Source organism: Patella vulgata, chromosome 5 (genome assembly GCF_932274485.2).
Source record: "Patella vulgata chromosome 5, xgPatVulg1.2, whole genome shotgun sequence".
Classification (NCBI taxonomy): domain Eukaryota; kingdom Metazoa; phylum Mollusca; class Gastropoda; family Patellidae; genus Patella; species Patella vulgata.
This window is the reverse complement of record NC_065883.2, coordinates 4,107,859-4,121,019: the sequence shown is the minus strand read 5'-3', so window position 1 is coordinate 4,121,019 and position 13,161 is coordinate 4,107,859. Positions and strand designations below refer to the sequence as shown.

Sequence of the window (13,161 nt, the reverse complement as noted above, 5' to 3'; positions counted from 1 at the left end):
TCTCGTATGTCTAACGACAGGTTGAAAGGAATACTGCATGTTCGTTGTAGATTTAAAATGAAAATGGAGGTGGATGCTGAATTAATTAATTGCGACAAATGCGCGCATCTGATTGTGATTATGTATGTTGTCTATTTTGTGCGTATAAGCAAACGGTTGATCTTAAAGTATATGTTTTGTCTTTCAGTGAGTCCCTGCAGTAGTTTCCCATGTCAAAATGGCGGTAGATGTTTTAATGTGGACAGCGGCTCGACGATTTCTTTCAGGTGCGAGTGTAAGAAATTATACACTGGAACAGATTGTAGTTTGGGTAAGAAACATAATCAGTAATGCGCATGTTATATAACAGCTAATAATTTAACCTTGTTTTGTTTGCATTACTCCGATGATTACCTTGTGGGTTGTTAAATGCCCCGGCTAGCTTCAAGTTATTGAGGCAATTCGTTTTGTTTATATTTTACCAGACTGTTTTATCAGTACTGTAAGCCGCCAATGGAAATTTCTATAAAGTTTCAAGGGAATTGAGCATAAAAACTGAATAATTGTGGTAATAAATTGTGAATTTGTATATTACCAGGTGTTGATGATTGCATTAGTCAACCATGTAGTAATAACGGTACCTGTATTGATGGTATAGGGGACTATAGTTGTACCTGTCCAGGTGGACTGACTGGTAAAAAATGTGATTCAGGTTCGTTCCCATATTTATGTTCCTATTTGATTTATTGAATTTAAGGTAGAAATGACTATTAACTTATATCTAGAAACAATTAAATTTCTGCCAGCTTATTTTTTAGTTATGTTTCGGGATGAGATGGGTGAAGTGTGGGAAGTGGTTTGGGGATGTTTTATTTATGTTTTAAAATGAAACGCCTCAAGATCCGACTTCCGTCTAATTAAATCTGTCTAGATTTAAGTATTGCAATAATTGAAGAACTTACGTTTGGTTTAAACAATTTAAAGGCAGAAAAAATAGAATACTAAGAAAACACGCCAATTAGACTTATATTAAAGGCTCGATACCACTCTTGTTGTAACTGAATAATATGTCCCAATCTTTATTCTGGTCAACAAATTGTACTATTTTAGAATATTTCAATTAATTGATGATACAAATTTCATCTTAACACACCTTATTTAAAAATTTTGAAAAATTCAACATAATGGTTTGAAACGTCTAACGTAAACCTTTTCAAATGAAACTTCGATTTAAAAATATTTTCGAAGCCTCTGGACAAGTAAAATAGGATGTAATGGATAATTTACTTACACAACAGGTAGGACACTTAAACATCTAGTACTTAGATAGAGATATTATTTATTTTCTGGAGCTTTCAATCCAGCAAGAGTGTTATTGTCCCTTTAATTTGCTTCCTTGTGGGTGGGGTGTTTAATATATGTACAATTTTAAGTAATATATAGACAAGGCATAATGACAGAATTGTAGTTAAGGCACAAATAAGTAAGTAACTTACTTTTATAGGGCTTTGCATTTGCATTAATTTGTTTAATTACTTGTATTTTCAGATATAAATGAATGTACCCAGGGTACCCCATGTAACAATGGTGGCACGTGCATCAATACGTTTGGATCGTATTTATGTCAATGTGCGTTTGGATTCTCTGGTTCTAGCTGTGATGTAGGTAAGTTAAGCTTGTGTGTGTATTCACCGGCAGTAGAATGGAACGGAAAGCTATTTAACATTTGGTCATCTTGTTGTTCTTATTGTTCGGTAGGGGGGGGGGGTAGCCGGATGGTTAGCGCGAGCGCGTTATATCATCAGATCTGTCATTGATTCAGCGGGCGTGGTTTCGATTCCCTGGTTGTACATGACAAGGAGTTGGGTAGCCTGTCCAAGCTCGCGGGTTTTCTTCGGTTTCCTTCCAAAGCCAAATATCCCTACGCGCAAGCGAATTATTGAAATTTAGATTGAACCATATGTTAGTCGCAAAATGACTAAGTTTGTGTCGAGTGGACGTGAAACCTCTCTCTCTCTCTCTCTCTCTCTCTCTCTCTCTCTCTCTCTCTTCCCCCTCTCTCTCTCTTATTAAAATCCTCTGAACCTACTATCAATATTATCTTTAAAAGGCAGTCAATGAAAACGGTATAAAATAACTGACCACATTACAGATAATATTCACTGGGATTTTTCTAACTGTAACGTTTTAATGAGGGTACTTTCATCGTTAGCGAGCAATGAAACAACATATTACAGAAGGTTATAAACAAATACGTAATAATAACTAATTGACATACGAATACCCTTTACAGATAATGATGAATGTGCCTCCAATCGTGCAATCTGTCAAAATGGAGGAACCTGTGTTAATACACCTGGTAGCTATACCTGTAATTGTAGAAGTGGATTTTCAGGAACACATTGTGAAACAGGTAAATTTCTTATAATGTACACAATGCCGGGTTTCAAGATCTATGTAATATCTGTACCGATCGCATAAGCCTTTCGTACAGACTATAAAAGTCTTAAATAGGAACCTCTGACCAAAGTATATAACATTTTTATCACTGTCCATGAAACATTCATCATTCAATTGTGTTTAAAGCACACCTTCATATCCTGTGGTGAAATGGAGAGAGGCATCATAAGTGGAATGCGGGAGAGGGAACTCTTGTAATTTATATCTGGCACTGGATGTATTACTTTGAAAATTAGATTGCACTATAATCTGATATAGTGCTGGGTGATGATACTTATCCATTATCGGTTCTGTTTGATCTTTCATGGTGATCGATTATAATATTAGCATCGGAATGGAACTGGTGGGACTTCAATGCATAGGACAACTGGATATAATAGGTCTACTTTTATATTCCATTATTCTCAGTGACGAAGCAAGGGTGGGTGGAAGGGGATGTAGGGTGCATTCACCCAAACAAAGTTGGGAGATGCTAACTGTAGGTCGGTTGGGATGGTTCAGGAATGTCCGGAGTCCACGATAGCCATTTTAGGGGATAGTTTTTTGGGGAATACTAACTGAGTTTACACTAAAGCTATCTAGGGAGACTTGCGTAGGTGCATTGGCCTGTTCTAATAACCAACGTGTAACGACCATGTTTTCCTTTATAATAGAATTTTCAGTATACGCGTCTACAAATCACCTCTTATGCATTTGTGGTCCCTTTTATGCATTTTTTAAAATCCTGGAGATCGGCTCGGCCATCGTACATTATATATTCTATTTCTCTTTTACAGCATTCAATGATTGTCGAACACAGAATTGTGAAAATGGCGGTAGTTGTGCCTTATCGGTACGGGGTAACTACGAATGTCAGTGTAGTCTCGGTTACAGTGGTACGAGATGTGAGAGATATGTTTGTGACAGTAACCCATGTGAGAACCTCGGTACCTGTGTTCCAACGAGTGCTACCGGGTTCACCTGTTTATGTCGTTCTGGGTTCTCTGGCCCTACCTGTAAACAGTACAACCCTTGCAATCAATCACCTTGTCAAAATGGTGGATCCTGTTCTGTTCGTGATGATGATTATGTCTGTACCTGTCCACCAGGTAGCGGATATACAGGTAAGTTAATACTGTCATCTGATTTATCATAATAGGTGTCTCGGTGAGTAAAAGGTTGGTTCGCTAACCTGGGGATCCCGTGTTTGATCCCGGTGTTGGTCAAGAACGTTCATAGCTATTCTATGGTGAAACCATATCCCAACAACAATGGCTGGTATATACTGTTCTCTCTTTGTATGTTATTTAAACATAAATTATACAAGAGCTAAATCTGCCTATTGCAGGTCTTTCTTTAGGCCTGAAATGATATCTAAATTAGTAATAAGACATTGATTAACTTATCCGGACCATAATCAACTCTCGATGTCATCGCTAGCCTGTGATATGTACTGGATTAGGATCCGATTTGCTGCTCAACTTTCATTCATGATTAAATCATGAAATAATTAATGATGATCGAGGCTAGGTCGAAAATTCAATCGCTAAATTATCGGTTCAGAATGGATAAATTTGACATACATTTTCAGCATATTCCCTTTACATTATTTAGTGTTTAACTATTATAGTGAGAACTGCCAGCTCTTTATCTAAATCTTACACTTATGCCGACCATGCATCTTTAGCGTCCTAGATTTCTACCACGACTATACATTTCTGACACCCTGCCCCATAAGGAGTGTCAAATCTTCACCAAACCTAATTTGAAAGGACCATAATCAACTCTCTAGGCCATCGGATGCTCGAGATTTTCAACGGATTCAAACATGATTGACGGTTAATGATTTTAATTTTAAAAATGATAAATGAGACTTTGTTTACTATCGTAACAACGGTAGCAATGACAATCGAGATTCTGCTATTTTCCAAACAGCCCTAACGTCAAAATTATTTGACTGAAATTTTCAAGATATTCCCTTTTCATTATCTAACTTTTAACTTTTATAGTGAGAACTGCCATCTCTTTATATAATCTCCCATACTGTATCTTTAATTTTTTTTTTCAGGAACCAACTGTACCGACCGTCCATGTTCACCAAGCCCTTGTAAAAATGGTGCCACATGTTTTGTTACCGGGAATTCCTACATTTGCCGATGTCCTTTAGGCTTCACCGGAGTCAACTGTGATGAGACACCCTGCGATCCGAATCCATGTGGAGCAAACGGCAACTGTTTCCTGGGATTGACCGGGTATATCTGTAGCTGCCGAGCCGGTTACACGGGATCCACATGTCAACAAAGAGATGCGTGTTACAGTGGGCCCTGTAAAAATGGTGCTCAATGTTCTGCACGAGGTTCCACTTATAGCTGTGATTGTCCTGCTGGATTTTCTGGACAGAATTGTACTGTCACCTCCTGCTCCCTAAAACCATGCGCTAATGGCGGCACCTGCTTAGTGAACGGTAACGGGTATTATTGTTCATGCCCAGACGGCTTTACCGGCACCAATTGTGAGCTCAGTCCATGCGCCCCTTCTCCATGTGTAAACGGCGGATCATGTTTGGTGTCTCAAGGAACATATTTTTGCAGATGTCGTTTAGGAACAGCCGGAGTAAATTGTGAAGTTAAACCAAGCCCCTGTTCCTCTGCCCCTTGTCAAAATTCTGGACGTTGCATTGATGGTTTAATTACAGGCTACACATGCGATTGTCCTCGTGGATTCAACGGCATCAATTGTCAGATTAGGGACAGGTGTGCCTCTAATCCTTGTCAAAATGGTGCTGCTTGTTATTCTGGTATCTCAACCTTCTCGTGTCAATGTTTGAGAGGATTCACTGGGAAAACCTGTGGACAAACTATCAACAGATGTGAGTCCAATCCCTGTGAAAATGGTGGAGAATGCATGACAACTACAACTGGATATTTCTGTAATTGTGCTGAAGGTTACACGGGCACCAATTGTAAAGTCTTCACTCCTTGTTCTTCTGATCCTTGCAAAAATGGAGGCATATGCTCACCGATATCAAATGGCTACTTCTGTGCATGCCCTCAAGGTTATGAAGGCTCCAACTGCGAAATTATAGACCCGTGTAGTCAAAGTCCCTGTGAAAATGGCGGGTTGTGTAGAAATCTTGAAAAGGGATTCCAATGTAGTTGTAAAGCTGGTTATACTGGTCAATATTGTGAAGTGGCTGCAGGCTGTACTCTCAACCCATGTCAAAACGGCGCAAGATGTATCCCTGTGGGAAATACAGATTTCCAGTGCGAATGTCTTGTCGGTTTTTCGGGACAGAATTGTGGAGAAGCAACCGGCTGCCGTCTTAATCCATGTCGTAACGGCGCTTCGTGTCGAGCGGTAGGCAGAACTGGATTTCAGTGCGAATGTCTGACAGGATTCAGTGGAGCAACTTGTGACGCTCTCGCTGGATGTAACTTAAATCCTTGTACAAACGGTGGTACGTGTCGACCTATTGGTACATCAGGATTCCAATGTGCTTGCAACACGGGATATTCCGGACAGTTTTGTGAAGTTCTTGCTGGCTGCCGATCTAACCCATGTGCCAATGGTGCCGAATGTCGAGCTGTCGGCGACACCGGATATCAGTGTGCATGTCAGAATGGGTTCTCAGGACCAAGATGTGAAATCATTTCAGGCTGCGCATCGAATCCTTGCAATAACGGAGGGTCCTGCCGATCTGTGGGACAGAATGGTTTCCAGTGTGACTGTAAAACAGGATTCTCTGGTCAATTTTGTGAAGAGGCCTCCGGGTGTAATCTCAATCCTTGCTTGAACGGTGCTGCCTGTCGTTCATTGGGAAGGACCGGGTTTAGATGTGAATGTCGTACAGGGTTTTCTGGTCCAACATGTGAAGCAAGATCTGGCTGTAACCTTAACTCGTGTGTTAACGGAGCTACATGTACGCCAGTGGGTAGTTCTGGTTACCAGTGTAAGTGTGCACCTGGGTTTACGGGAAGGAATTGTGACAAACAAGATAAGTGTTACGCTAGACCATGCGCTAACAAAGGAGTTTGCTATGTCTCTGAAAACAGCGTCACTGGTTATTCATGCCAGTGCCTCCGCGGATTCAGTGGACCAAACTGTGAGATCAGCTTGAGGGATGCTTGTTCGAATAATCCGTGTTTGAACGGAGGACAATGCTCACCAAATACCCAGTCTCCTCAAGGTTACCTCTGTCGTTGTCCAGCATCATATGTTGGTGACCGATGCGAATCCCCTAAGCTACCGCCAGCAACCGACGGCCCTTGTTATTCATCGCCTTGTCGTAACGGTGGTTCCTGCGTCAACGAAGGAACGGCAACCTACAAATGCAACTGTATTGGTAATTTTGGAGGAAAGAACTGTATGCAGAGAACTAGCGCGGATTGTCCACTTCAATGTTACAATGCTGGCACATGCTATAAAGATGAGACGGGTCAACCTAGATGTCGATGTCCCAGTATTGCTGCTGGAACTCGTTGTGGTATGTTTACATCCAGAGTCATTACTTAACACATCGTGCAATATGAGAGTCATGTATTATAGTCTTTGATGAGCAAATGTAGACGAGCAAGATATTGGATATCCATGAATGAGCGGTTTATAAAATCTAAATTCTTGGCCATTGCCACTGCAGCGATGTTATGTTTTATTAGTTACTTAGAGACCACGCAATATGAGAGTGTGCGAACATCAAACGATATGCCCTAAAACACGAATTGAACGAAATGAAGGGAATGAAATGGGGTATAACATCGTCCTAAAACACCTGACACCACTTCTCATGTCAAAATGAAACGATATGTAATGGCACGTCATATTTCGCCAAATTCCCATGTGGTTCATATAGCTTTTAATCTTTTTTACCGTTTTATTTGCATCGAATGTCGACGACCCAAATCTTAATGATGTCAAATCCAGGTATGCGTATACTATCATGAAAGTCTGGTTCAATTAAGGGTTTGTTGCTCATGTGGCGCGACGTTGGACCACGGCTAAACATTTTGTTAGATATTCTATATTAATCTCTTTGATATCTAATACCAATCTCTAGAAGTCTAATATTGATCTCTCGATTTTTAATATTGATTTCGTTGATATTTAATATTAATCTCTTGGATATTTAATATCGATCTCTAGAAATTTAATGTTGATCTCTTTGATATCTGATATCAATCGCTAGAAGTCTAATATTGATCTCTCGATTTTGAATATTGATCTCTTGGATATTTAATATCGATCTCTAGAAATTTAATATTGATCTCTTTGATATCTTATATCAAGTTCTAGAAGTCTAATATTGATCTCTCGATTTTTAATATTGATCTCTTTGATATTTAATATCGATCTCTAGAAATTTAATATTGACCTCATTGACCTCTTTGATATCTAATATTGATCGCTAAGCTCATCAAGCGCTATAAACATGCCTTGTATATGCCAGTTAATCTCCCTTTTCATTAATCCATATATTTCATCAACTAATCTACCCTTTTTCAACCTGTTTAACATCGTAACTAAACATCCCTAACAATGGACTTACAGGACGTATGTAATCTGAATGCCCATATATAGTCACTCATGTAGCTATAGCAACAGATAATTAGATGCTGGGTATCAAATAGTATGTTTCGTGCATTTCCTTGAGAGCAAAAACCGGAACCGTTTTAATTCTATTTTCTTCTCTTTTTGTCGGTTTTATATTTTGTCTAAAATTCATTACCATGGTAACGGTGGAGCAGTAAAGATGATTCGCAAATTGTCGTAGAGTCGCCCAAACCTCGTGTGTGATATTTGTAGTCATCACCATTATTGCTTGATTTAAAATATATTTCTGACAACCCCCTTTTGCTGAAGAACAAGCGCAACGCCGTTCTTCTTCGCGTATTGTACATATTGATCTTAATAATACCAATATTTGTATTGCGCAATTGTCCAACTGCTAGGGAATACTCTAGGCCCCCCAAAAAGGTTCTCATTTTGGCATGTTAATGATAGTGACTAAATATAACCAAGTTTTCACGTCATGCTAGGTTCCCACTATCACGATTCAAGCTGCGATTGCAATCATGACTTTAATCGTGGAGTAATCCTGATGATCCAATCAGATCTCATCTTATATATTGAGGACAGTCGTGGCAATCGTGTTGACAACATCGAAACGTATCCAAACGTACCTGCACGAAGCAGATTGTGGACTCGGTAGGGACATTCCTATTGTAACGCATCGCACGCCAGTCGGAATCTGGCTTTTAATTTCAAATCTTACATCAAATTTAAACACGTTAGACTCAAAATTAGTCAGGATTAGGTGTGTAATTTTATTCGTAAATTCAAAGCATCGGGGTACATTTTCTTGCTAAAGACTAACCTCTGTACTCTTGAAGTAATTTGTACATGACAAGGAGTAGGGTCGCCTGTGCAACCTCTTGGGTTTTCTCCGGGTCCTCCGGTTTCCTCCCACTGCTAAAGACTCCTACGCGCAAGCGAGTTATAGAAATAAATTATAACCATATGTTAGTCCCGAAATGACCTAGTTTGTGTCGAGTGGACGTTAAACCCCATTTCTCTCTCTCTCTCTCTCTCTCTCTCTTGAAGTAATTACGGATTTAACTCTTTACTGCTCTTCGTTGCCATGTGATGGAAATTGTTTTTAAAAACGGAATCAACCCAAACTTGTAATGTGTAAGTGATCAAGATTGATAGAAGTTGGAATCAAGAGACAACCATAAAAGAGGTAAGATATTAATGATTGGGGTGAAGAAATAGTTTATTAGTCTAAGAAGAGATGAGTTCGACCAACCTAGAAGTTCCTTGGGTTGTGTGGTTTAACCCGGTTTTACATTGTTTGGTAAGTATTGCTCATTTCTTCTCTTTTTTCCAGTTTTTTTAAAAATACTTTTAAATCGACTAAGTAATTTACGCGGTTATTTGTGCCTCAAAGCTCAAGTATATGGTCCTATCGTCCGGGAGTGGGGGTTGGATGACCGAATGGTTAGTACGTGCGCGCTGTATCATAAGGTCTGTCATTGAGTCAACTGGCGTGGTTTCGATTCCCCGGTTGTACGTGACAAGGGGTAGGGTCGCCTGTCCAACCTCGTGGGTTTTTTCCGGGTCCTCCGGTTTCCTCCCACAAGCCAAATATTGAAATAAAATTGAACCATGTATTAGTCTCGAAATGACCTAGTTGGTGTCGAGTGGGCGTTAAACCCCATTTATCTCTTTCTCTCTCTCCCCCTATCGTTCGGGTTCTTATCGTGGTATGAAAAGCAAAATTGCCAGGCAAAAGAACTTTGCATTGTGACCCGAACAATTATGACACATTCTGATTGTTTGTGACAAGAGGTCTAGGGTTTCCGAAAGAACCCTGGATTGTTTATCAGCATGCTTTTATCTTCTCATTGTTGCAACCGAGGTCTTGTGCACACATTGGCGTGCACGTAAATGAACCACAAACAGTTAAGATTTGAAAATGAGAGTAGGTCGTAGCGTTGCTGTCCTGGAGACGTTAACCCAGTTTCATTTTACTCTCTCCTAAAAGATAATGTTGAGTGAGCTTGCAAGATCGTTAAGTTCCTTGATTGCTGGAATAGATACAAAGATGCATCTGAGGGGTCTTTCTTGGAAAGATGCTCGTGAATACTAGTAAATTAGACTCGTGAATACTATTCTGTTAGATCATCTAGTATGATAAGTATGGTTTATGTGTGGAACTAATAATTATTAACCCTTGCTGTCACCAGCAAGCTGGACGTTCCGGTCTAATTATATACATTGAAATCTCCACAGTCCACAGTTAATAGGCATTATGCGAGATTTGGAAAAAAAAAAGAACTGATCGTCCTTGTTATAATAATTCAAAAATAGTTAATGAGCAATAAATATTTTGAAAATTGCTATAATATTTTGAAAAAGGATAATGAAAATATTGAATATTTCTCAAAATACTTCTTTGCGAAATTGCGAATCGGGGTTTAGGCTGCGAATGCAATTAATTAGTTTTAAATTTTATTAAATCTCTATTATTTTTTATCTGGAAATCCACTCAATGTCCAAGACATCCGATGGTGAAGAGGATTGGTTATTGGCTTGCCATGTGCATAAATGTCTAAAAAATAATTTATATAGGATTTGAAGCTCTCGCATAATGCCCCTTTAATTGCCCTCGAAGTAGAATTAAGGGGGGCAGATAGATTTTGGGGGGTTGTAAACGAATCTGTGAAATATAAATGTTTATGTTGGAGCTGTGAGGAAGAAGGGAGTATAGCTTTAATTTGTTGGTAAAATTCATAAATAACGTAAAATATATTTACTGTAAAGGGGGACAGACAAGGTACTCGTAATATATATAAAGTCATGATACCATTTCACTGTATATAATTAGCCGATATATTTACTCGTATTGGGTTTTAGTTCAGGAACTGTTCCCAAGCGCTGTTCACCTTCTTGTTCTTATTGCTTTTGGATCAGGAACTGCTCCCAAGCGCTGCTCATATTCTTGTCCCTATTGCTTTTGGATCAGGAGCGCTCATCTTTGTGTTGTTCTTGGGAGCGAGGCTCGTCGAAGAAAACCTAGGGCCTTGCCAATGCAAGTACGATCGGCATGAAACTCGGCATTTTTATTCCCTGAACTACTGTGCATCGTTTGAACCACTCAATTTTATATATGACGTCACAGTTACAAGATGGCTGCGATGAAGCCTTGCTCAGTTCCTGATCCATCTGTACTTCTCAAAAAAGAGGTGATTTTCAAGTAAGGAGAGGGAGGGGCAAATGGTTTAAAGAATTGCGCTGTGAATTAGTGAGCAGTTAATGAAATAAGTATGTAGAGTAAGTAAATTGCGGAAAGCCCCCCTTTACAGTTCGAGTTATTTATGAATTTTAATAATCAGTAGCGTGCAGAGCGTAGGGCAGAGGGGTGGGGTAGAAGAGGTGAAAGGCCCGAGCATCTATTTCAGGGGGTGGAGGCATCTAATCAATAAGCGATGTTAAATTTTAAGAATTTTGAATCAAAATTGTATTTCATCTGTTTTTACATGTCAAAGGAGGCAAGTCTTTAACTCAATATCATCCACTGCAAACTTCTTGGTCAATTTAAACCAACACAGATGTGGTTATTTTACCGTAAAAGATGGCCTTCTGATATCCAATATTTAAGACAAAATGAAAATTTTACAATTGGCACACGAATTGCGTGTCAGAATGCTTTCGAGTGCCATTTGTAATGAATCGACCCGATACACGAGGTTAAGTATATCCTACAGGAGAATACTACTGGTGTAGACTGTCATTCAATTTGAATTCTTCGCGTATTTCGCGCAATATAACTGATTAGAAATTACAGTAAAACAGAAACGATTGAATATAAATCAGTTTATATACATTCAAAATAAATTAATATATGCCTTGCGACCCATTTGTGTCCATTTCCACGTGCCAAGGAATACGGATTTAACTTCTTTAAATTTCCTTCCTTTCTCACATTTCTAGATGCCAGAGAATAGCGATTTAGCTTCTTTAAAATGACTTCCTTTCTCCCATTTCCCAGCACTAGGTCTCAAGGAGATGACCACGGGCATCACCGAAACTCTGCACGCCTCTGATTTTCATACATATGTTTACATGGAGGTATTTCTTTACAAGTTTGTTTTATAAATGTTTATATACCCATATTTGGTAATGTCTGTCACGTGGATGGTTTTTGCTCTCGGGGAAAAACCTTTGTCGTTGCTTTGGGTTGATATAGGATCATTATTATGCGCATGGTATTAGTATAAATGGCGGGAAAGTCAGCGAAAGTATATTATTTTTGTACATAATTATTTTAATCTCACCCAATTTGCTCGTGACATAAATGACGATGATTCTGTGTGTGGTGTCGAATGGTCAAGGGGAGATAACTGGAGTAAGAAGTGTAATATTGTTAACACAGTCTGCTTTTTATTTGTTCAGATCAACTCGTATGGGTTGACGCCATTTTGTCTGCGGAATGCCGGTCGGCTAGGTTCAGGACCCAATGGGAGTTGTATGCAAGTATACACGAAAACTGTTCCACAATGCACATGCGAAATTAAAATCAGTGATCACAACTTATCGTTAAATTCTGATACAATTTCTTTTTAGAAACTTTAGCTTTAAAACAAGACAGATTTGTCATTGAAATAAAGGAACAGTTTTTGATTTTATTCTTTAAAAATATCATTTTATCCCTGTGTGCTTTATGCATCCATTTCAGATTTAAAATTTCTTTAATAATCGACGACGAATACCACCACTTTATTATATTGTTTAGTAAGTTGCTCGGGCGGAAAGTCCTCAAGCCGCAGTGGCTCAGTGAGTAAGACACTAGCTCGCTAACCTTGAATTCCCAGATTTGATCCCGGTGTTTGACCGAGAAAGTACCTTCGAATTTTCCAGTGTGATGTCCCCTTTGAAGGATGCGGGGTCCATGATGCAGGGTCTGGCAAAGGATAGCGTTTAGTCGCTCAAATGGTCTCCTGTGACAGTTTGACTAACCCGTCTTCATGGGCCGTTAAACCCCCATTTCATTTTGAATTCGCGAAATTTAATCTCACAGACATCTCACCCTTAATTATAAAAAACATATATCGGGGATGCTCAATCGTCAGTCCGGAACGTTCCGAACTGACAGAATAGCAATTGATTGACGGGGAATTCAGTCCTGTCACGGTTCTGTCTCTCTAGAAAACGCAGGTGGTGTGAGTAGAATCATGACCTAATTAG

At 39.3% G+C, this 13,161-nt stretch overlaps 1 protein-coding gene across 1 annotated transcript in view; it reads left to right on the top strand.

The window, feature by feature from the left end:
• Positions 1–13,161, top strand: part of LOC126822574 (neurogenic locus notch homolog protein 1) — a 60,205-nt gene that overhangs the window by 39,811 nt on the left and 7,233 nt on the right. Inside the window, exons 7-12 of the mRNA XM_050551512.2 lie at positions 188–310; positions 578–691; positions 1,528–1,644; positions 2,273–2,392; positions 3,216–3,542; positions 4,487–6,901. Coding sequence (XP_050407469.2) covers positions 188–310; positions 578–691; positions 1,528–1,644; positions 2,273–2,392; positions 3,216–3,542; positions 4,487–6,901 — 3,216 coding nt within the window. The remainder of the gene's footprint in view (positions 1–187; positions 311–577; positions 692–1,527; positions 1,645–2,272; positions 2,393–3,215; positions 3,543–4,486; positions 6,902–13,161) is intronic.